This window comes from Lepisosteus oculatus, chromosome 8 (genome assembly GCF_040954835.1).
Source record: "Lepisosteus oculatus isolate fLepOcu1 chromosome 8, fLepOcu1.hap2, whole genome shotgun sequence".
Classification (NCBI taxonomy): domain Eukaryota; kingdom Metazoa; phylum Chordata; class Actinopteri; order Semionotiformes; family Lepisosteidae; genus Lepisosteus; species Lepisosteus oculatus.
The window spans coordinates 49,988,737-50,013,528 of NC_090703.1; the positions used below are offsets into that span (position 1 = coordinate 49,988,737).

Below are 24,792 nucleotides of genomic sequence, written 5' to 3' on the forward strand. Positions count from 1 at the left end.
AACAAATGCCGTGTCTTGGGTTGCAGGGTTGATGGGTCTGCAGGGACTGGGACAGAAGTTCCACCTACAGTATTCTGGCACAAAAGTACGTTTCGAAAAGATCACAGAGGCTTGTGAACCTGTGGGAGAAATCCAACAATGCTGAATTCACGGTTTTCGAAATTAAAAATGTTTTGAATGATTACTCTCCGGATCCAGATCTATCACCACTTGAGAGCTGGTGTTACTTTTTATTTTTAAGAAACTATTTGAATTTTCATCTCTCAGTGATAGATGAGCATAAAATATAAATTTCTTCTTCGTGCTGTTTAAAGCAGATGGATTTGCGGTGTTTACTTTAATCATGGCACATCATCTTCGTCTATAAAATAATGCACTGTATGGCTCCTCACAGCCCTGCAGTCAGGCTATGAGGGTCTAACGGCGGTGTGGAGCGTGAAGAGAGAAGCAGCTGCGCATGCCTGTGTCATGTGACCTATGCACTCCAGGTGCTACAGTGCTGTCTGCAAGTGTGGAAGAAACTGTTCACATCATCACTCGTCACCCAGATCAAGGATGCAAAGCCAGCTGATGGGGGAGACAAGAGTGCATGGTGTTAGTGACTTGCCACACTCCCAGCAGTGCGCCAGAGCGGTAGTGTAAGGGAACCTGCGTCTGTATAACACAGAGAAAGTGGCGGGCAGTTCATCACGCGGGAGAGAGAGAGAGCTAGAGACAGAGCATGGAGTGCAGGGGGCTCAGCGCTGCTTCCTGGCCTTTCCACTGTTTACATTCCCAGAGTTTATGAACAGCAGGAGCAAAGAGATGCCTAAACACAGAGGAGCCCAGTCCCTGTATCCGTTGTATTCTGTCACTCCCAGGCACTGCCAGTGGTGTAAATCAAACCAGGCTTTTGTGCATCAGACCGACCATGATTCTGTGGATGTCCTCAGATCTGCTCATCGTGGTCAGAAGCAGGGTGGCTTTGGCATAAGAGGTCAAAGGGCAGGCCCTCTGTGAGTGATCGTTATTAAATCGTCAGAAGTTTCTGTAGAGCAGAAATAAGTGCAAATCTTCAGGCCCAGTTTTTAGAAGCGCTGAAAATGGCTGTGCACAAAATATAGTTTTGGCCTCGACGTATTTATATGCAAAAGCGGATTTATTCATTGTTTCTCCAAAACAAAGAGACTGAGCTGTTCTCTGAGAGCTGAGAACTGCGAGGTGATGGGATCTCCGATCGTACTTTTTCATTGGCTCAAATGTGGGAAAAGTGGGCAATGGGAAGAGCTGCAGGGTGTAAAAGCAGTGTCTGAGCGGCTGTGTACAGGAGCCCAGGAGTAGGACTGCAGATACTGTAGCTGCAGCAGCTCTGTGGTTGGAGAGAGAGCCGACAGGGCTCGGCAGTGGGATGCACTCCCTCCAGGTCTGGATTCATCACCGTTGTCTTCTTTTTTCAAATAATGGAAATGTCGACGCAGGCAGTAGACTCACGGAAGCGCTGATATGGAGGTCACTGTCCCGCGCGGGGCTCCTCGTCGGTCTATCCCTAGGGAACGCGCAGCTGCGCTCCCTCTGGCGCGTGGGTGCGGGGAGCTGAGGGTTAAGCTCGGAGAGGAAGGAGGGAGGCAGCGAGAGCGGGACCTGCTTCCCATCACGGGCTCGGCGTGCCTGAGCACAGACGCGCAGACCGCCCTCCGGCTCTGGGGAGGCCACAGGCACGCCGCCGGACCGCAGCCATGTTCACGGTTAACGTGTCGTCCTCCATGTCGTTTGTGGGCGCCCCGTCGGACCGCCGAGGGAGAAGGCGACCCTCTTTTAAGCTGAAGCCGAGTGACCCCAGGTAACCCCGTCCGCCCGCTCGCCTTGGCCCCTGTGTTCCTCCTCTGTCGGCTCGCGGCCCCCTGGGGTGCTCTCCTGTCCTCCGGAGCGCATCCGGTGTGTGCTGAGCCCCGGTCCTGTCGGCTGTGCAGAGGGACTCACAGAAGAGCTCTGTTTCGTCTCCGTCTCGGGGCTCGGGGCTCAGGGCTCAGGTCATTCTCACGCCCCAGTTCACCTGGGATACTGGGAGAGAACTGGATACTGTTCAGGAAGAGGGGTGTTGTGTCTCAGGACGTTTGGATCTTCTGGTTTTGAGTCTGTAGCTGGCTGTTGGGAGCGGTTGTATCGGTGCAGTAATTGTGAGAGGGGGCACAGTACACTCCCCCTGGGATGTTTACTGTCAGAACTCAGTGCTGGAGTTTCTCTGCTGTGGAGCCTCTGCTCTTCAGTAGGACCGGCTCCAGCAGTCAGCTGAGCGCTGTGTGCACAAATACAGGGTCTATGTCTGCAGCTCGTCTCATCTCACGTACTAAATTTATCCTCGTTGTTGTGCAAGGTTGCTGTGAACAGGCAATTATTCTCATCTCAATGCTTAATGCATACCTATTAATTATTGGAAAAAATGCCTTACGCAGCCAGGAGGAAACTGTTTTAGACAAATGTTCTCTGGAAATAAATGAAATGAAAACTAACAGTGCTGTAGAAACCCTGGTACAACAATCATGTCTTCACCTTAGTGCAGATCTTTTTGTGCCCAGCTCATGTGAAAGTGTTCTCATTTTACCAGCTCGGGGAAGCTGTGTGTTTCTGGGCCACAGTCTGAGGGACATTCAAAGTTGAATAAATGAGAAACATGCGATGCAGAGGGAAGAGAGCCTTTTCTTTTTTTTTTAACCGGCCTCCGGCAGATTTTTCTCAGTTTTAATTTCGATTCAGGGTGCTTTGTTGGCACGACCGATGGGTGCAATCGGTGTTTTCAATCCTAACCACAAGTTTCCGAGAGGATTCGACTCCTTCGTCGGCAGCTCGTCGGGACGCCGCGGGGCCGGAGCACAGAGGAGGCTAGGCGCGAGGCAGCTGTGAGCTCAGCGGCGTTCCAGACACACGGGGGGGGGCGCGCGCCTGTGTGGTGGGGGGGGGCGAATGGACGCTGTTGCTTCGTTTATCCACTAGAGGGGGGTGTCCGCGTCACCGAGCCAAAACTCCAGTCCTGCTCGCAGAAACACAAGAACGACAACTACGATGTCTCGTGATGAGGTTGCTGTTGGATGATGTTTTATTTTTTTTACACTTTCACGTTTAATTTTTTTTTTTTGACTCTTCAAACGCTTGGAGACGCCGCACTGCATGGCGGGCGCCGTGCTCGTGGGATCGCTCCCGGCTGCCTGCGCTGTGTCGCAGAAAAATGAAGCTGCCTTTTCATTCTCCTCAGCTGCCTCCCGCAGGGAGGTAGAGGTGGAGAGGTACTAAAGTCCCCGTGTGTGTGTGGAAGGTGTTTTCTTCGTGGATGCGTTTGAAAGTATTCGCTTTCAGACATGTATGCGAGCGCTGCTCTGTAAAAACCGTGGTGTGGGCCATGGGCTATATATGTCACAAGAGTCTTCCTGTAATATATCTATCGACCATGCTCATGTGTGAGGTGTATATTCCTGTCCCACCCGGATCTCCTCTGCGTGCTCCTGCCCCTGCTGACGGGCTGTTCCCTGCTTGTTTTCCAGGGAGCCTCGCAAGATCCTGCTGCACAAGGGCTCCACCGGCCTGGGCTTCAACATCGTGGGGGGCGAGGACGGCGAGGGCATCTTCGTGTCCTTCATCCTCGCCGGGGGGCCGGCGGATCTGAGCGGGGAGCTGAGGCGAGGCGACCGCATCCTGTCGGTGAGTCCCCGCGACCCCCATCCCCCCCCCCGCCGCGTCTCCCCGCCTCCCTCGCCGTGCGCAGCCCGTGGAAATCGACCCCGCATCCCAGCGCCCCTAAAGTCCGTGTGTCCCTCTCAGGTCAACGGGGTCAACCTGAAGAACGCCACACACGAGCAGGCAGCCGCCGCCCTCAAGAGAGCTGGACAGACAGTGACCATCATCGCCCAGTACCGGCCAGAAGGTAGGACCCTGGGGCACCCCATCACCCCCTGTCGCCTGCAGCCCCCGTATCTCTGCGTGCTTGTGGGGTGCTGGCTCTCGGACCTTGCCCTGCCCCCTGTCCGTCCGAGCTGACCCCCGTGGCGCCCCTTCAGGCTGGGGGAGCCCCACCCCTGGGGTTTTCATCCCACCCCCCTTCAGCCTCAGGTGGCCTCCCACACAAGGTCTTTGACCGGGAACGTTTGCCGGGTGTCCTTCTGCTCGGAAGTTGGCAGCTGTCTTGAGCTGCCCAGGTCCGGTTAAGCAGCTCCCCGCCGCGGGCAAGATCTGCACGCAGCCCGCCGTTGAAAACGGAGGTGAATCGTGCCGCCACCCGGGTGGAGGGTGCGACCGGGCTGGGAGTCCTGTCCCGGGACCTGGAACCCTGCACCCTGACTCATCGGGATGGTGCTTCGTCTGGCTTGGTGCACAGAAAGCAGTTTCAGCTGTGGTTGCTCAGGCCTGTACTTGGGCTTAAACCTCAGGCGTTTGTTTTTGTGTTCAACGCTCTCTGCGTGCAGCACCGGGGGGCACCTTTCACAGTGCAGCCCGGCAGGTGTGGAAACGTCCCTCACATTGGATACTGAGATGCTCATGCCTGCTCACTCCATCCACCGAGAGGACGCGCGCGGCTCTGCCTGGGACGATGGTGGCGATGACAGGGAGGAGGTCATCGTGCTTCGCTGATGGTGCCTTCGTGCTTAAACACGTGGATGTACAGCAGAGCCCGACTCCCAGACTAACCCAGCATTAGCACAATCTGCCCGGCTCTCGGCTCGTACTGCCAGACCAGGGCGATCTCGGGAAACGTGCGCCAATTCCACAACTTCAGGGCTCCTTTTTCCTGACGAGCGCACCGAGGTCACGCCGGCAGCAGTATGTTGGTTTTAAAACGATCCGTCTGTGTTGGCCGGTCTCACCCCCTTGGCCGGCGGCCATGTCCACACCTGACCCAGCTGTGGGCACCCGCCTCTCTTGAAGAGGGTCTTGGACGAGGGCACGGTGGAGTTGCGCTGGGTGGCTTTGAGGTTTTGCGTGCGACTCGATCGCGGTAAAAGAAAAGGGAGGATTCGATTTCAGTTCTCGAGCACACAAAGAACTGCAGAGAATCCCCCCCCAAAAAAAAATATTGCGGCACATGGGAAAATTGTGGCATAAGTGGGCCAGATTTCAGGAGTGCAAAGGAACAAGTAATAGGTTTATTCCATGCTGATAAAAAGAAGAAAGAGAACACAACGTTTCGGCCTTGGAGCCTTCTTCAGGTGTGAGAGAGACAGGGCAGTCAGCAAAGGTAAAGTAGCGGGAGAACAAAGGTTGAGAGGGAGGAGGAGTGAGAGGCGGGAGCAGGGGACAGAAAGAGAGGCCAATCAAGAGGTGTGAAGTCAGAATGGGTGCAGAGAGGTGTGAAATGAAACTTCCAATGAATGGAGAAAATTTAAAAGAACAGTAATCTGTCGTTAAGGGAAGGGAGAATGTGTGATCCTAGCTGCAGAATAATTTTAGTTTCGGTGGTCTTTCTGATGTATGAGTTCGGAAAACCGTCTTTGAGAACACAGACGGAGAGATTAGAGTGGTCGTGGCCGTCAGAGGTGAAATGAGAAACAATGGGCTTGGAGAGATCTTTAATCTTCACAGCCCTGACGTGTTCTCTGAAGCGGTCTTCAAGGAGTGTGCCAACATAGCGTTCGGCTGGCGCTGCAGACGTTTCATAAATGTAGTGCAGTATTCAGGAACCTGTAACTACATTTTTAGCAAGGGAAAGCGAAAATCCTTTAATGCTCCTCATGCCCGCATTCCTGGCCCTCGCCGGAGCAGCGTGAAGCCGGCGGGTGCTCCGCCCGCTGGCGAAGGGCGTTAACGGCGCTGGCCCTTTAAGGCAGGTAGCACGTCTCTGACTCACTTTAGTGAAGGACGGCCCGGCGCTGCAAATTAGGACGTGTTCTGCAGCACTCGATTGGCTGCCTGGCGCTGGATTCAGATTCTGGGGCTCCCCCCAACCCCCCCGACTGCTCGTCCGCGGCGCAGGCTGGTTTGAATCGCTCAGGGGTTCTGTTGCGGAGCTGCTGCTGCGGCTGGGGCGCGCTGGGTGAGCGGAGTAGCGGCGTGCCGTCCCCGACCCGACCGGACCGGACCGAGCTGGGCTGGAGCGGGCTGGGCTGCTGAGACCGAGGGGCGGGAGGGGGCGACGGCGAGCGAAAAGCACAAGAGGACGGACAGAAAGCAAGCGGATGGGAGAGAAAGTGTGAAATCGATTCGAAGGGCGCCTATCGGAGTTGGGGGATGGGTGCGTCTCTACCTGCCGACTCCTCGCTCGCCGTTTCTCGATCAGGAGAGCTACAGTTCCCTCTCTTCCGGATTGCAGGAGCGGATTACTCCGAAAGTTAAGCGGCGGGGAGTTTCACCCGGAGCGGCGCTGGAGAACTCTTCTCGGGGGGGAGGAGCGCTTAGTCGCTTTTGTTGGGGAATTTTTTTCCGCCGGTAGCGGCAGAGATCAAGGGGGAGCGGTGGGCTTGTTACCCCCTTGTGTGTTTGGGGGAAACCCGTCACCTCCAGCGCTCACTCGCAGCCGGTTCAGGAATCGCCAGTAGACCGCAGCGCCGGTCTGGTCCGGTCCGCTCCGCTCCTCGGCCGAGGTAAGCTCCCCGAAGATCTTTAGCGGGATGTTTCCCCCAGTGGATTTGTCGTGTTGAAAAGCCGCCATGGTAACGGCGTGGGGGTGCTTTCGAATAACTATCGTGTAATTGGCACGAACTATAATGACTGCTATCCAATTCCAATGCTTTGTTTGCGTCGGCATCGTTAAACTGCTATCATTTCTCTCATGGATCCTCGGTTACCGTTCAGAAAGTCTTAAATGAACGATGCAGGGTCGGTGTGCTGATTCAGCGCCTACAAGTCTTTCTTGTGCTCGCCTGTGTCGATAGTGAGATCACCGCTGTCTGTGGTGTTATTTTAACGTAGCGTGTTGGGGGGGTGTACCTTGATTTTAAAACTCTACAGTAGCAAATGAGAACACAGCGGTACATTTGATGAAAACATGTTGCAACGTCTTAACAAATTGCCCGGCGTCTAAGGTGCAACATGAGGAATTTGCCTTGAAGTGTTCAGTGAACTACGTGTTGAGGGACCCATTTCGTGCTTGTCCTCGCTCGAGAGAAGCATTCCCACCCGGCGCTCAAGGCCGGGATAGCGTCTCCGTGACTCTTCATAGCTCAGTATTTCCACGCCGGGCTTAAAGTTGAGCTCGGGATTCTGCGGTGGCCTTGTTTCGTTCTGTAGGACTGGCGAAGTACTGGGAGTCTCACTCATTTCTGAAGCGACTTTGTGTCGTTGTAATGGGAAACGGGTCAACTTTGGACTGGCTTTTGGAGCGCTTGCTGGCAGCGAGTTAAATTGTGAGGGCGCTGGAGTCTCTTGGGTATTCAGAAGTGGCTGAGGTGCAGGGACTGTCAGTGCTTTATCGTTTAGCTGTCTCCCCCCCCCTCGGCGTCTGCATTTCGTATCGATAGTTGTGCGACTGGTTTGGCGGCTCGGCTCACCCTCGCCCCAGGTCAGAGACGCAATCGCGGCAGGTTTTTTTGAATGAATGGATCTTTTCAGGCTGTATCAGTCCAGCGGTTCCCTCGAGGAAGTAGGAGAGAATTAAGCGCTGGAGGTGTGCGTCAACAAAAGATATATATTTTTTTCAATTCACGAGATTCCAGATCCGAAGAATAACGCCTTCCTTTCTGGGTCTGGATGAGGGGAACCGTCCCCCAAACACTCGTGAATCTGCGTGCGAGGAAAGCGCTTACAAACGGGTAAAAAGACCCGTTCCCCCTCGCGTACCCCAGGCTGTGGTCGTGGGCATTTCACTGATGTGCGGGACCTTTACAGCGGACGTCAGAGCAGGATAGCTAGTGCTCGGCGCTGTTTTGATCCAAGTTCTTGCTCTGTTTTATTTAGGTTATGAGAAGAATGTGGGATCTGCTGCGGCATGTTCGTTTGCGTAATAAGTAGAACTTTTCAGATGAATTGCTGGTCTACATTTTAGTCTCCGTTCCTCCGAGGAGATGGTATTTTTGGCGGTCCAAGCCAGGTGCAGACCACCTTCGCTGCTCTGGCCGTGCGGGAAAGCGCGAAGACCGTCTCACGCCGTCAGCTCGGACGGAGAGACGGCGTTGGAGGTCATCGAGCTTGTCCGTCGTCTCTCTAATATTCTTAATCGTAAGAAAAGTTACAAACGAGAGGGAGCTATTTGGTTGAGTAGTTAAATGATCCAAAGATCCCATCCAGCAGTTCTTGAAATAAAGTCACAGTACGGGCTTCTTGTTCCACACTCCCACTACTCTTTGGGTAAAGCTTCCTGCTCTCGATTTTTTTTTAAACCTTCTTCAGACTCCAACAATACTCCACCCTGCAGAAAAGTCTAAACCATGTGATTCATATTTATTTATTTAGTGACGTGTCCTTCTGTGGTGTGCATATTCTGTAATGTCTTGTCATAACATGAGTCATTGTGCAGCCATTTGTCAGTGGCACAGAGCGGTTTGTTTGTGTGCTACAAGAGGGTTTGAGTAGTGGGGAGTACCTGCTGAGGTGACCTCATCTTGGTGTGCGGAGTGTACAGTGAGTACGTGCTCTGACCTCAGCCTGGGGAGTGAAGGTCGTTTGGAGCACAGTCTGTAGTGGCTGCTAATGTTTAACCAGCCCAGAGCACGGTGGGGGGGTGTTTGCTGGGGACTGCGCTCTGGTGCACACTGCTGTAAAGGGCACTACAGCAGTAAAGGGCTGATCGATTGAGGAACACCCCGCTGGTGTCCGGGAGTGACCCCAGCTCACCAGGGCCCGCGCACACGCCTCGCTCCTCCGAGTCGAATTAACCACCAATGGCGAAGGAGTCCATAAACCGACAACATAAATTGTACTTAGCAGCCACTGAAACACCAGCGCGCTTTCGTTTAATTTAATAAGCTGTTGCTTAAGCCGTTGCCCGTGCTCTCTGAAGCCCGAGTCCTCATGGGTTGTTTTGTTTAGCTCTGTGGCGTGTGGAATAATTAAACTGCGCGGTGTCCTGTGATTACATTTGCACAGGCCCAGGACAGAGGTGCTCTTGCTGACGCCCTCAGTACTGTGGTGGCTGTGGGAGTATTGTGGACCTTGCAGAGTTCTGATATATCTGTGCGGATATTTCCCTGCCCTGTGTGTCTGAAGCTCACTTTCCCTTTTTCCTACAATGATATCTCGTCGACGCTGCGTCTTGAAGGGACGCTGATAAAGGTGCGCGAGACTCCAGGGGTCTGCCTGGCACTGGGGACTCAAGAAGACTGAGTCGAAGTGACAGAAATAATAATCCCTACACTTACACTTTATATAGCGCTGTTCTGGACACCTGGATGATGTGCCAGTAACCAGTAAGCTCCCCACACACCAGCTGTCAGTGAGCCTACAAAGATCTCTTGTCGGAGTGATGAAGCCAGTTCAGAGATGGGGATCATTAGGAGGCCATGATTGGTCAGGGCCAATGGGAAATTTGGGGTTACACCCCTACTCTTTTCGAGAAACACCCCAAGATTTTTACTGACCGCAGTGTGTCAGGACCTCGGTTTCATCTCATCCGAGGGACGGACCTTTTTTCCAGTACAGTGTCCCCGTCACTATACTGGGGCATTAGGACCCACATGGACCGCAGGGAAAAGAGTCTACTATCCTCTCCCCCCTTCCTCCCCAGCTGTGGTTTCTCACTAGCGGTCCGTTGGCCCCGGACACTTGTAGGAACATAAATTTCAAGGAGGAGGGCAGTGGGGAGGTGCCGAGTTCTTTTTTTCCCCCCTTTGTAAAAAAAAAAAAACCCTTTTAGATAAGAGTGCACTCCTGCAGCTTTTCTGAAAATTTCCTCGTGCGAGCCAAGCTTTGTGTGACTGGTCTCGGAGGAACGTCCAATATGTTACAAAAAGCCTAGCGGATAAGGAGGACAGCCAGCTCCAAATGGCTTGCATAACGACCTAGTTTAGACGAGCTGTCGTTGTGCCTTAAAAGACCGTTAAAATGTTGCTAGTTTGACTGACCGCATGCCAAGTCCCTGTGCTGAGAACTGTCCTACTAAGTGCTTGGTGTAGCTGGACTCCCTAGCTGTGTGAGTGTGTGGGGGGGGTGATGCCAGCGTGTTTACGTTGGCACAGTGTCAGGTTGCTCAGGTTGACCCATGATAGCCTGCCGAGCAGGCGCCAGCTGTTCCGTCAGATGGCGGTTTCTGTCTGCTCGTTCCCACCTGTACAAGTGGGCGAGCTCGTCCGTCGCCCCCGGGCGAGAGGGAGAGAGGGGCTCGGGGCGCCGGCCCTCGGGGGAGGCGGCCGCGATCGGCCTTGCTGTCTCGGCTCCCCCTCCGCCCTGAACCGGTCGGGCCGCTCTGCTGCTCCCATGTTGTGGAGCTGGAGCCCGGGCTAAAGTTCCCCTTGTGCTGGCGTTGCTAGTGGTTACGGGCAGGTGGTGTCGAATTACCTCCCCCCCCCCCCCCAGCGCAGTGCCGGGCTCCAGGTGCACCTCGCGCGATAATCCCCGCGATCTGGCCGGGGCGCAGTTACTGTCTGCGCGTCCTTCCCCGGCTCCGGTCTCGGCTGGGTTGCGACAGCCGCGCCGTCACCCCCGAACCCCCACACGGAGCCCCCCCGCCGCTCCTCGTGAACTCGTGACCCTCGGCGCCGCGGCCCCTGCAGCTGGGCAAGAAGGGGCGTTGCCGCGCAGGGCTGGGGCTGGGGGAAGATACTGATTTCCAAGGAAGGGGCGAGAGTGCTGTGCGCCTGTGAGCCTTGTTTGTGAAGTGAGTATCGTATGTCTGCCAGTTCAAGTCGGCCACTTGCTGATCCTGGTGTAGAAGCCCCAGTGGAGTCTGGGGAGGACGGTGTCTGTACTATACTATGGCCAAAACACCGGTGCACTGCATTTCAATCTGAGGGCTGTTTTTTACGGGCGATGAACGACTGGGGCGACAGATCTCTGAGCAGTGTGGTGGGTGTGTGCGGGTTAATTAATGATGGATTGTTCATCACGGGGCGGCGGGCACAAAGAGCCTTGTGACGCCAGCGTGTGATGAACTGCCCCCTGTCCCTGCGGGCGGGTATCTCTGCAGGAGGGGCTGTCAGACTGGGTTTGCACCGCAGCGCGCAAGATGGCTTTTACGGGGGAGACGCGCAGGTGTGCCGAGGGGCCGGCCGGAAGGGGAGAGCCGCCGGGGTGTCGGTGGCGTTGCACGATGCGGCGTTGAAGGTCGTGACTTCAGGACGTCTCTCTGTCTCCTTGCAGAATACAGCCGCTTCGAGTCCAAGATCCACGACCTGCGGGAGCAGATGATGAACAGCAGCATGAGCTCGGGGTCGGGCTCCCTGCGCACCAGCGAGAAGCGCTCCCTCTACGTCAGGTACTGACCCCGCGGCTTGGGTCGCTTGTTCCCTCCTCCCGCAACTCTTAGTGTGAAATGTGCCTTGTGTGTAAATGCACTTCCTGTAGTTCCCACTGTTGTCCTGTGGCTCTCCTGTTCTTGTTCCTCAGTCTCACTCTCTCGGCCCCTCCTGGCGTCTCTGCGTGTGACGCTGGATAAAACTGACCTCTTGATGCGCAGTGCAGTCTGTTTTATTTCAGTGGAACACGAGGCATCCTAAATCCTACTTCATCACCTTTGGCGCCGTTTTGAAGTAAAACCGAAGCATCTTCTGCTGGCCCCTGAACCCTTACGTGCGTCCTCAGCTGGAAATGAGCTTGTTTCCGGGATGAAATAAATCTTAAGATGAATGTGCACATGTTTAATGTGCGACAGGGTGTGGGTTTAATGAGAAGGCAGCTGCTGTGGCCGGGAGGAAGCAGGTGTCCAGCTGTCCAGCCGCCTCCCTCTCCGAGCCATGTGGTCAGCGCTCTGCCGGGGGGTGGGCTGTATCACTTCAGCCGCTCAGAGCAGAGGGTCCGGCCCCCCTTTGCCGAGCCTCATTCTGGATTAGCTGTATCTACTTTCGATACGTGTTCCTGAAGCTGTCGCTCGCTCTGGGCCCCCGGCCTGCATTGGGCTGCACCAGGACAGGGTGGGTGAGAGGAGATCAGCTGGACAGCCTGCTCCAGTGGAATAAATAACCTGGCCTTAGGATGCCGGCAGGGATACAATACAGCCCGCAGGTAGCAGCCCACCGAGCAGTGAGCTCTCGTTCCTGACATGTCCATGACTGACGTCCTGTGGGCTTTCTGCTGGATATCAAACTGGAAGTTGTGCGACACGTCTGGAGTCCCCAGGACAAAGGACAGCGAACAGCTTAGCAGGCTCTCTCAGGCCCGCCCTGGATGCGAGGTTAAAAACTGGCGTTCCCCGTGACTTCACCCCTGTGTTATTATTTTCACTTTTGCTCAGGAGCTGGGGTGTTTGAACCTGCTATTGAGGAGTCTGGGGATTACGGTAATTAACGCCCTGGGTGACGGGCGTGAAGCAGCACCTCAGCGTCTCCTGTTTCTGGCAGTGCAGACTGGGGCAGCGCCTGCTGCCTGCCCTCAGCAGTGGAGACTTCCAGGGCAGAAGGACTGGCATTCTGACACGCGTCTGGTCGGGCTTCAGCATGTGAAGAAAACCCCATCAGGAGGCATGAAAGAGCAGTGGAAAAGCAGAATAATTAAATGTTGGCATTACTTTAAACCTCATCTTAAATAACCCGGCTTGCTCCCACCCCTGTTCCTAGAGTACTGCACTGCTCGAGCAAAACAGTTATTTGATGTGCAGAGTGCCTCTTGAGCACTGGCTGTTGAGAGCGGACATGTCTCGGTCTCCGCGGCTCCCGGCCTGTGCGGGCTGGTCAATCGTGTCTGCTTGTCAGCCGGTCTGCTCTCCGCCCGCGGAGGGGCTGTCGTGACGCGATGCAGACGTGTGTCATTCCAGGGAACTCGGCTTCTTCGAGACTGCGGTCAGACTTGCAATGTGAAGCAGATGTCTGACGGTCTCTGAAGAGCAGGACGTGTCTGTATCTGAAAGCGCGATGTCTGTCTCGTGCAGACCTAGGTCCTGTCTTATTAGCAGTAACGTCTTGGAAAACCAGAGACGCACCACATATTCTAAAGCTTGTAATAGGAGGGAGAGACTAATCTGGGGCAGCTGTGCTTTAGGATGGGTGTTGGGGAGCAGACGCTGCTCTGGGTTTTAAGCAGGGCCTCCTTGCCCTGGAGAAGCCCACAGTGAATAGGGCTTTCCTGCCTGTAGAAAACTGTGCGAATCAGGGGACGGGTTGATGCGTGCTCAGAAGCTGCAGGGACACAGACCAAGCAGAGGGAAACTACATGTCTATGTGGTGGCCTGAAGGCTTGTGTGGCGGTTTATTTGATCTCCGAATGTGCGTGGGTTCGTTGTGCAAGGTTTTTGTTAAAGTGAAGGACATGGTGGCTTCTTAAGTCCATGGAGCATCCGAGCGTGTAGGTCAGAGGTGGCAGAAAGGGTCAGTATACATCCCCTAGCACCAGGGCGTTGAAGAATTCAGCTTTAGTTCACTTCTTCCCTGAGGTGAGCGTGTCTTCTGCCTGCTCTCTCCTCCCCTTGCGCACACTGAGTCACTTTCAGCTCTTCAGTAAGGAGCTTCGTGCTCCCTCATTTATCTTGCCTTACATTTCCATTTGTGCCTTTTTATAGAGCTCTGTGCATTTCTCTCGGAGTATTTGTTTTTCAAATTAGGTACAGGCTTCTGTTAAGCACATTTTACATAGTATTATAAACAGATGTGATGTGAAGGCTGTACACTTGGGGGGAAAAGGCAGAAGCTTTTTAACTTGAATATACGTGAATTGCTGTGGGTTAGGAGTTCTTATCATATTGTCAACAGTGCTGTGTGCCAAGTGTGCTCTGAAATAAAATGCATTTTGGCAGAGGATATCAACTGTAATTTAACTCTTTTCCATAATCTGTACTTCAGTTTCTCTGTTTAACCTGGTGCTCTCTGTCTCGAGTTTCCTCTCTTGTGTCCCCTGTGGTTGACATCCCTCTGTCCTCTCTCTCGTGTCCCCCGTGTTTGATGTCCCTCTGTCCTCTCTCTGTCTCTCGTGTCCCCCGTGGTTGACGTCCCTCTGTTCTCTCTCTGTCTCTCGTGTCCCCCGTGGTTGACGTCCCTCTGTCCCCTCTCTCATGTCCTCTGTGGTTGAAGAACCTCTGTTCTCTCTCTGTCTCTCGTGTCCCCCGTGGTTGATGTCCCTCTGTTCTCTCTCTGTCTCTCGTGTCCTCCGTGGTTGACATCCCTCTGTCCTCTCTCTCGTGTCCCCCGTGGTTGACGTCCCTCTGTCCTCTCCCCGTGCAGGGCTCTGTTTGACTATGACCGGACCCGTGACAGCTGCCTGCCCAGTCAGGGCCTGAGCTTCTCCTACGGGGACATCCTGCACGTCATCAACGCCTCGGACGATGAGTGGTGGCAGGCGCGGCTCGTCACGCCCCACGGGGAGAGCGAGCAGATTGGGGTTATCCCCGGCAAAAAGAGGTACGCCGCCCGGAGAGGGGCCTGGCCATTGCGCCCAGAGTGCTGCTGTGGTAGAGTAGAACTCCATTTCCCTCCTGCTGACCAGAGGCTGGAATTGTTGGCATTAGGCTTGGGCTAGAGGTTAACACTTTGTGCGTTATATTATTATGCTAGGTGTAAAGATGTAGCACAGTAATTTACTCTCCTTGTCCCTAGTTTTTACAGCCTCTAATGGCTTATTTGAGTTAATCTAGACCAGTTAAGCCCAAATGAACTTTAGTGCATGTTTTTGCCTCCGTTGAGGTTTCTGCGCAGAGCAGTGCAGCTCTTCAGTACTGTCAGCCAGTAAAAGCGATCGTGGGGGAAGGTTCAGGGCCGGGCCTGTGCTCAGGACAGAGGCTGGGGTCGAGCTCCGCAGGGCTGGCTCCGTCCCGAGAGGGCACCGGTCAGGAGCAGGGCTGTGCTGTCCCTCTGCGCGGCGTGCGGGGGGGTGTGGGGGGGGCTCTGGCCATCCCACGGAGACTCACGGCCTTGTCCTTGGTGCGTCAGGGTTGAGAAGAAGGAGCGGGCGAGGTTAAAGACGGTGAAGTTCCACGCCAGGACCGGCATGATCGAGTCGAACAGGGTGAGTGCCGGGGGGCGAGGAGGACGAGGAGGCTCCGGGATCTCGTGTCAGCCTGGGGGGGGGAGGGGGGTCACACTTCAAGCCCTCGAGCCTGTCCCTCTGTTTTCCCAGACAGCCGGGCTATGTGCCAGCTCTCAGGAAAGAGAGGGGAAGGCCACGCTTTAGAGGGGTCTGAGGCCCTCTCTGACTTTCAAATCCTTCTTCGCGTTGGCTTAAAAAGCCCGCCTCATGCAGCCCAGCGCTCGGACCTTGGGAATAGAAGTGTGCAGCCTTGGCTCCGATTGTTTCATGTACAGACGTTCGGTGTTTGGGTTGTAAAATGGAGAGTTTGCATGTATACCTCTTTCATGCTGATCATGGTTTTGTTTCATTCATTTGAACTTCCTTTCCCCCCCCACCCCCCGATGTGCATTTATTTCATTGCCATGGTTTTTTTTGTGTGCACACAATCTTTTCGTGCGTTGCATTGAAACCCATTCTGTTCTCTTGTGTTCCATCCCATCCCCCACCCCACCCCCGTCCTCCATCTGCGTGTTTTCTCCACAGTCGGTCAAAGTAAAGCGCAAAAAGAGCTTCAACCTCTCGCGCAAGTTCCCGTTTTACAAGAGCAAGGAGAATATTGTGCAGGAGAATGTGGAGCCCGAACGTAAGTACCAGTGTGGTAGCGGCTGCAGGGGCTGCTCTGCACTCTCACGCTTCCTCCTCTCTGCAGCTGCAGGGCGCCTGGGGAGCTGCATCGTGTAGTGTAGTGGCGCCTCACGCTCACGCCCAGAGGTGGCCGACACGTCAGGCTGCTTTCGTGTCGGGAGGCGAATTGAAACCAGCCTTCTGTTTTTTGTTGTGCTCATGTGCAACAAAATTGGACTCTAAAAAAAAAAACCACTCGACGCACTGGGGTGAAAGCAGATGTCGGTCACTTCTGGGGCTGACGTCGGGTGTATGTGCAGAAGGTGGGAAGTGACTAACACCCGGGCACCGTGCCAGCTCCTGCTCCTGCCACCCTTTCTTGGGCACCTTCCCCTGTATGCCGACATTGGAGTCCAGTATTCGTGTTATAAACACCGGCGACGTTCCAAGTGGCTGATCTGAAATTGTCGTTTCTCCCGGTGCCAGTGCACCGGAGAGCCAGCTTGGATCATGTGGAAAAGGGCCTCTTACACCTGTTTCAGGCCTCATTCCCTGAAGCCCATTAAGAGTCCAGTGACTCGAGAGCAGGTCATCCCATACGTGTGGCCACCAGTGATCACTGCCACCTCCAGTACAGTCTGACTCGAGCGCCAGGCTTCCCTTACTGGCCTGTTGCCTTGAGAAGCCTGTACAGTTCAGGGCACAGTGCCTGGGTTTGTCATTCCTGAGAGCTCTGCACACATCCTTCAGCCTTTCTTCAGCTCACAGCTCTCACTAACCTCCTCTTTTTCTGTCTGCTTTCTTCTTTTTGTTTCCCTCCTCTGCCCCCTTCTCTGCTCTCGTTGTCTGGATAATCAGGACTTCCCAGGCTTAAGCGATGACTATTATGGATCAAAGAGTCTGAGTAAGTGTGGGGTTTCTCCTGCAGCTCTCCTCTGCACTCAGACGTTGGGGCCATCGGTCAGGGCCACATGCCAAGACGCATGTCATGAGAGCTGTTCTTCCCATCCGTCCTTAAATCACCCACGTCATACTGATCACGTCAGGTGATCTGTGGGTTGCTTTTTAGGGGGGGAAAAAAGTTTCCTTTGGCTTTTGCTTAGCTCTGAAACAGGCCCTCCTACAGCTGAGGCTAAGATCAACAGGAGCGCAGTCAGAGGAAACAGCTTCCTGTTACTGGCATTAAGAAATACTTCACCTGCCTTCACCGGTGTTCTCTAGCATCGGGCTTTCCAGTTCTCGTCCTGGAGGGCCACAAACCTGCTGGCTTTCAGTCCCGCTGAGCTTAATTATTTAATTGAAGGCTTAATTAAGCTAATAAGCTAATATTGCTTGTGTGGAACATTTGCAAGTTTTTATCTACCCGGAAGCTTGGAATTCTGTCCCATATGGAATGCAGTAGTTCTAGGGCAGCCCCCAGCATGTTGAAGAGAAGTCGACGAGGGGTTCAGTTGTGTAACTGGGAGCTCGGCTGGAACCAAACCCAGCAGGCGTGTGGGCCTCCAGGACCAGTACCCCTGTCCCAGCATGTTCACTCTAGGTGAAGCATTGTTTGGGTTTCTTTTTCGTTGTTTTGGGGGGGGTTTGGTTTGGATTTACATCTCTTCGTCATTAAGGATCTCCCGCACAAAGAGATGTTCCCTAGACTGGAATACATTTTGGATCAGCTGTGCCATCTAGTCGCTCCGTAAAGCGTTAATTTCAATTTTTTCCCCTCCCTTAGAATGTTTGACGTCCAACACAAGCGACAGTGAGAGCAGCTCCAGTAAGTAGCTATCCTTGAACACTGCTGTATGGCTCAGTGATGCCTTGAAAACAATCAGTCGCAAAAGGAGACTTTTATTATTCACAGTAGTGTAGAATCCAGGCTTATTCCACATCCCTGGTGGCGCTGACTCTGGGCAGCGGGTGAGGTGGGAGGTTTGTGCAGGAACTCTGCAGAGCAACGGTGGACTTGAAGGCAAATCTTTCACTGGTTTTCACTATTAACATTTAAGGCAAATGGAAAAAGATCTGCCTTATCTTTAACTTCTAAAGGTGTTTTGGGTGAGTGGAGTGGAGCTGATGCTTGTAACTGATGTGCGGTCCGAGTTGTTATCCTCTGACGGGGGTGTTATTTTCTCTCGCATTTCAGAGGGGCAGGAAGATGCAATCCTGTCGTACGAGCCGGTGATGCGACAGGAAAGTGAGTGGCGTTTTCCTCTTCTCTCTCCTTCCGGTTCTTGTAAGATAAAGAAGGCACATTCTCTAGCCAGTTTAGGATCCTGGATCTCTTTTGAAATGCCTCTATGTGCTTGGAGATTATTTTGCAAAAACGAAAGCTGATGGGTGGCTGCTGTGTGTCTGTAGTTCACTACACCAGACCTGTGATAATCCTGGGACCCATGAAGGACAGAGTAAACGACGACCTGATCTCCGAGTTCCCCCACAAGTTCGGATCCTGCGTACCCCGTGAGTACACGCCAGGTCTCCCTGGCTGGGGAGGGTTTTAGGAAGCCGGCTGGGGTACAACCCACGCTGTTCCTTTTTTATTTTTCTCTCAGTTCCTCTTTCTTCTCTTAAAAAGTAACGCTTGGGGATGTCTGTCCCGCCGAAAGAGCCCCGTTTGTCCAATACCCGCGGCCGCCGTCACGTCCTCCTGCCCTGAGTCCCCGTCTCGTTCCAGACACCACTCGAGCCCGGCGGGAGAACGAGGTGGACGGGCAGGACTACCACTTCGTCATGTCCAGGGAGCAAATGGAGAGGGACATTCAGGACAACAAGTTCATCGAGGCCGGGCAGTTCAACGAGAACCTGTATGGCACGAGTATCCAGTCCGTGAGAGCCGTCGCGGAGAGGGTAGGCTGGGGCTGTCGGCCTTGGGGATGTGTCTTGACCAGCACTGGTACACGAAACAGTGGAAATAAACATTAATCAGTCGTGGTCTGCCGGGGACCGCCTGCTTCTTGGGGAAATATGCTTTGTTTAATGAATAGTAGCATTGCCGAACATTGATCGGAAAGGATTTCGCGATGGTCTCTGTGACTTGAAAACTACAGCGTCTGTCAAGACGACTGACGTGCGCTGTGTAAGGGCTTGTGCTTAGAGTGCCTGTTAAGTAAGTTACTCTGAAGACTCAAACTCCTAAAAAACGGTCGGGAAATAACCCCAATAATAAAAAGGCTCACTCTGTGAGGTGTAAATGTTAAAGAAAATATTGCGATAAAATCCACATGTTGGAAGGACCACACAGAAAGTTAAGTGGAGTGTGTCATCTGCTGAATTGCTCTGTGACCCCTTCACCTCCGCGTTTCTCTCCACAGGGGAAGCACTGTATCCTGGATGTCTCTGGGAATGCTATAAAGCGATTGCAGCAAGCACAACTTTATCCAATTGCCATTTTCATCAAGCCAAAATCAATTGAAGCCCTTATGTAAGTGAGAGTCCAATATGCAGTTGAACAAACTTAATATACATACAGCACTTAAGGATGTAGAGTTGAAAGATTCAACCTGCATTTCCACACTAAGTAAAACAAATATTGATATTTATTTAATACATCTATTACAAACTGTTTGATTGTGAATTGTCCAATAAACTGTCAGTGCTCTAAGCTGTATTAATCTTTGTCCAATAGGGAAATGAATAAGAGGCAGACATATGAACAAGCCAATAAAGTCTTTGACAAGGCGATGAAGCTGGAACAGGAGTTTGGGGAGTACTTTACAGGTAAGGATCTCTTTCCTAGGAAACGGTTACACAAGTCCAAATACTGATGCCTTTGCTAAATCAAAAGCTCAGAACTGGAAAACCACATTCCTGTCTCAGCCTAGACCTGCATATTAAGATGCCAAGTGTTAAACTGTCACACACTCAATGCGTAAAATACTATATAATAGGATAAACTGTATATGTAGTTTACTAGTTTTAGATGAATAACTTTTTGTCGTTCGTTCATTGAACAGCAGCTAGCTTTTGCGCTGAAAGCGAGATGACACTTTCTAAATCGGTCAAGGTTGTAGTGACCTTTTCATGCACAGGTTCCTGCCTAATGGGAATAGTGCAATAGAAATGTCTTTCTAGGTCCTGATGGAAGCTGTCGCCATTTTCCCCTCTTTGCATATCTCTTTTTTGTGTTTTTCCTGAACCGTGTAGTAGTCGGCTCTAGTTGAGCTGCAGTTTTCTCTTTTGATCGAGGTCATTTGAATGCCCTCGCATGAAGGTGGGAGTGGGAAGTATTAATCAGGTTTAGAGTTGCGACATGATTTCCTCACTCACTGTACCGTGTGATAAAGTGAAGATGAATTATTTATAGAGTCACCTGAGTTCTATTTTTACCTCTGTTTGCCAACAGCCATTGTACAGGGAGACTCGCTAGAAGAAATCTACAGCAAAATCAAACTTATCATTGAGGAACAGTCCGGACCCTACATATGGATCCCTTCCTCGGAGAAACTCTGAGCACCTTCTCTGTTTCCCCTGCTTCCAAGCGGAGTCAGTCCTCCCCCTACGAAGTCTGATCCCTCCCTTTTTACAGATATGTTGCATATCGAGTTTTATTGTCATCATTCTGTTGCTCTTAAAAAAAAAGGTCTTTATCACCATTACTGTGACTGTGCGCATCCTTGCATGAGTTTTTCTGCAATTCCATCGAAGACTGGAAAATGTCATTCCAAATGAATTTTAATCATTTAAAAGACAAAAAGGAGAAAAAAATCAATTCTCGTCTATGGAGGGACACCAGAAGATGTCTTACAAAAGGCGCTTGTGAGGAGAGGGATTTGGAGAAGCTGCAGGGGAAAAAATAGAGTGCAAAGCTGGAACAATTTGTAAAATGTTTATAAACGTGCATTAAAGACTTGGGAGGTGAGCTGAAAAGACCAATGAGGTTTTTCTATAAGGACTAGTTGAGAATCAGCCCCCCACCTTTCATGGTACTGTTCTATTCAAGGAATTTTTTCCATTGTTTCTAATTTAAAGTGGTGATAAAAAAGTACAGACTGCTGATCACGGTTATCGCAAACCAGCTCGCTGTGCGATTGGCTGCCAGCAGTTTGTGGTACAGCCAGCCAGGATCTCTCATCTCAGGAGGTGGGAAGAAAGGAAAAAAATTGGATATGAATCTATAAATTTATATTATTGAACGGCAAGATAAAGGATCAATTCCTATGGAGAGATTTTACTAAATATTAAAACTACACTGTTTTACACATCATGAAAATTCTGCATGGAGGGCTGTCTGATTTTATTAGGATTCGTCTTTTTTTAAGCTGCTCTCGATTTAAAGGAAGGAGGTAGAGACGTGTAACTGGGATCCCTGCAAAATACCAAACTGCCTTACATAACAAAAATAAAGCATCAGCTGTAAAACCTAATTCTGGGAATGGTGAGCTATACATCTTTGTTGCTCTTGATGGAGGTTTCAAGCCGTTGTCTTAGATGTGGTGCCGTCTTACCCTGATCTGAGCAGCTGCTCCAGGGTAGACCTCGCGCCTCGCACAGGAGATAAGATGTGATTGACGTTGCAGTGTGCTATTCTAGCTTTTTTCTTTCACTGATGAAGACCACCAGTGTCTACAATGAGATGCAGACTGCCCATTCACACGTTCTCTGCCTTCAAAAGTTGATTATTATTAACAGAATGGTGAGGCGGTACTTTCCTGTGAGCTGCTTTTGATGGCAGCGTGAAAACGGGTAGAAAAACAGTAAAATATTGATTGTTGAGTTTTCTTTCATTTCACAGTAATTAAAAGGTTAAGGGACTTTGTCAGGACCCCTGTCCCTAAACCCCTCCTGCTTTGCCTTGCGATAAGAAAAGCTTCCCATTTGTTTGTGTTCCAGGCAATCTTTTTGGTTACCAGCAGTTTTTTTTATCCACTGTGTAAGGCTGCTTGCCGGGTGTTAGATTGGTCAGCTCAGGAAAATTGCTTACAGAAACCTGTCCATCCACTGACTAGGGATACTTGTTTGGATACAACTTCCAGAAACACTCAGTGCAAGGAGGGGGTGTAATGGATGCTCTGTTATGGTTACCCAGAATGGGCTTCCTGTTTCTTGCTCAAGAAGCACCAGTTAACGAGGAGAAACCAGGACATTTCTGCGGGATTTGAGACATTGGCGTTACCCATGCAGGAAAGATTCGACTCGATACCAAGTGGGCGGGGACTGTTTTTGCTGGAGCTCTTTTCATGTTGTCACTGGGTCATCACAGAACACCTCTGATGATTTCAGCACTGATACTTGTATCTGTACATGGAAGGAGAGGTTTCTGTCTTGAAGAACAAAGATGTCCCCCTTATCACACTAGCTTTTCTGGTGAAAAGGATGGGCTAGTTTCTTACTGTTGTCCCGGAATTAGACACTAAGGTGAGCTCACTTCATTCCCATCTTCAGGAGCAGTAGACATGCTGGGTGTTTAGACCCCCCCAGCTCTTTTATCTGCAGGCAATTTCTGAACAGTCGTGTCAACCTCCCAGCCACCTCTGCAAAACCAGCTGTAACTTATGTTAACAGAGTTCAGGGAATTATTGCAAGGGAACAGAGCCATTATAAACTGCTTACAGACTGTTTCAAAGGTTATTGTAGCTATAAATATCTCGAGCAAAGAGCATTCCTGATGTGTGCTTCATTGCATGTGAGAGAACCGGAATGGCTGGATATTCTATAGAACACAAACGACAGGTGAGTAAAGCTTAGTTTATGAAGGACTATCATATACCATTAGCTGTACTGTTGGTAATTTCTACAGACACTAACCCAAGCCACATCCAGTAACACAGCTTCTGGCCTGAAGGAACTTGAATTCCCCTAGATCTGGCCTGTCTGCTTGTTACTTGGTAGAATTTGTTTGGGTGCTGGTCTTTAATATGTAGTGCAGTTATTATCTGAACTACAGGTTGTCATTTCTTTAGGAAGGAATATATATCCCATTTAGATATCTAGAAAAAAATTTCATCTCCAGTATGAACTTTAAAAACAGCTGACTGTTAATACTGTCTGGTATCTATTTTACAGTCAGCTTCGTCAATAAAGCCCAAAGAATATCCTTTTGAGGGCATTGTGCTCCGATATTGAATCTACTGCCTTTGTGTTTATTTTGTGAGGTGTCAGTCTTTGGTTCTAAGAAACCTAGCTTTGTCTTTCATTTCTCTCATTTTGGATTTTGAGAGTGTATGGCTGACTTGACGCTATACTTGTCCAGTAACTGCTTGCTAAATATCATTCCTTGATTGTACTCTACATTACCCTGTTACATCAAGTGATGGGACCATTCGTTCACTGGGTACAGGTGAAACAAGCACCTCTTTTCATGGTTATCATGCTAACAGTCTGCTGGCCAGGAAGGAAGGTTTTTTTTTGAATGGACAAACAAAAAGAAAGTTTAAAAAATAAAATGTGACTATATTGGTTATTGTTTCAATTTCCTTGTGCCAAGAACTCTTGTCATGTTCAAGATCAGTCAAGTTTCCTTCATCATAAGGAATAAAAAGCTCATACGTTTTTAAAGGAGTGAAGCCAGATGTTTCTTCAAGTGAAAAGAACTGGCTGGGTCTTGATTGCTGGATTCATTAAGGTTCTTTCATGGAAAAGTGGTAGGAGCGCTGCTTTGAACTCTGTTCAAAATTTTACTTTTTTAGTAATCTACACAAAGCTCATAAATAATAAACTAGGATGCAGTCCACAGTGCACTGCTCCACTGTAATTTCACACTGATGGTAATTTGTACCAACCTTGAGGACAGTTGTACACCCACGTATGATGCTTAGCAATCACAAAAGTAAAAATAAGATGAAAATAGGAGCAATACATATTCCATTATATTTACTAATTGCTTTTTATATTTTTTGGAAATTGGTACTAAATGCGCCTCATCTGTAGAAAGTATAATGTCACTTGATACTTTTCCTTCATGGAATACATTCTGCTAAACCTCTGTATGTGAGGAAGTCTCTTTCTTTGTATTAACTAAAAAAGTTTTTTAGTTTAAAGCCTTTTTGGGGCTTTGTCTGAATACATCACTAGTCAAACACCAGTTTAAAAAAGTATTAAATAGTGTCTACTTAAGCCATTTGCAGTTCTTGAGAATGTTTACAGCTAAGTAGTAATGGGTACTGTGTGTATGGGTATATACTGTGAGGCTGTAAAACTCTGTGCTGTTGGTTATAATACTCATTTGTGTTTTTAATGCCTCTGAATTGAGTATGGCCCTGTAGAGCAGAGTAGGGGTTTACTTTGGTGATCCTGAAAGAACTGCAGCAAAGATGTAAACAATCTGAATTACTCAAGTCTCCCTCTTAATTCTAAGGGCAAGTCTATTTCTCACTTCACCTGATCTGCTTTGTTTTGGGGCTGCACAGAGGATGAAGGGAGTCCCTTCCTACATATAAAGCATATTGGGATCCTTCAGGATGCACATTGCTATATAAATGCAAGGAATTGTATTTTCTGTTTTTATGGGATATTATAAATTGTTGCATAAATGATTTTTAATTACAGCTCAAGTAAAACACATTGCTTATCTCCTATACGATGATTTTCTTTAACTCAACATTCAATATTTCTTTCATGTGAACACAGTCGCACTTTAACACAATCACGTCGTCCGATGTTGATAAATGAGGTTCATTACTCACTAATGTAAATGTAACTGTATGTGAAATATTTGAAAAACTAACATTACCTTAACACAAAGACTGGATATATATACAGGATTGATACTAAGCCTACATACAATTTGTCCTTTTAAGCATTGGGGGAAATGTATATATTCACAATTAAAATTCACAGAAGGGTAATGTGGCAGAAAGGTTTAAGTCCTTCGCCAGTATCTGGGAAATAAGGATATTAGAAATTAATCTTTTGGGTATGAATATGTATTTGAATTTGAATGAGCAATCACAAATTATAGTTGTGCAGCCATCAAGACACCAGGAAGTATATTTCCTATCTTTTCAGTGAGAACAGCTGGTGATTTGAATTTTAATGGAGAAATCTGAAAACAAAATCGGTTACCAGAATGAGAGAGTATTGTTAAACAGCAATTCCCATGACATCATTGAAAGGTACCATGAGGTGCTACAGCATGTCGGTGTGGCCCCCTCCTGCCTACACAGCATAAGGCATTGTATAAATGTATGTTTGTATGCATACACCCAGAGGTTAATGACAATACCAGTGCTATCTTGCTATCCATATCAACACTCT

The 24,792-nt window shown here is 50.4% G+C and overlaps 1 protein-coding gene across 12 annotated transcripts in view; it reads left to right on the forward strand.

The window, feature by feature from the left end:
- dlg3 (discs, large homolog 3 (Drosophila)) overlaps positions 1–22,997 on the forward strand; it is an 81,744-nt gene extending 58,747 nt beyond the window's left edge. For 9 of the 12 annotated variants that reach the window (XM_069193745.1, XM_069193746.1, XM_069193747.1 and 6 more), the window contains 13 exons: positions 3,516–3,672; positions 3,793–3,895; positions 11,194–11,308; positions 14,202–14,378; positions 14,907–14,982; positions 15,529–15,628; positions 17,333–17,374; positions 17,744–17,794; positions 17,959–18,060; positions 18,275–18,447; positions 18,912–19,021; positions 19,226–19,317; positions 19,943–22,997. In XM_069193745.1, the coding sequence (XP_069049846.1) occupies positions 3,516–3,672; positions 3,793–3,895; positions 11,194–11,308; positions 14,202–14,378; positions 14,907–14,982; positions 15,529–15,628; positions 17,333–17,374; positions 17,744–17,794; positions 17,959–18,060; positions 18,275–18,447; positions 18,912–19,021; positions 19,226–19,317; positions 19,943–20,049 (1,405 nt within the window). In that variant the 3' untranslated portion in view covers positions 20,050–22,997. Of the gene's footprint in view, positions 1–3,515; positions 3,673–3,792; positions 3,896–11,193; positions 11,309–14,201; positions 14,379–14,906; positions 14,983–15,528; positions 15,629–16,467; positions 16,514–17,332; positions 17,375–17,743; positions 17,795–17,958; positions 18,061–18,274; positions 18,448–18,911; positions 19,022–19,225; positions 19,318–19,942 lie in introns of all 12 variants that reach the window. The other 3 variants (XM_069193752.1, XM_069193756.1, XM_069193750.1) reach the window with 2 other exon arrangements.
- Positions 22,998–24,792: the final 1,795 nt, after the last annotated feature.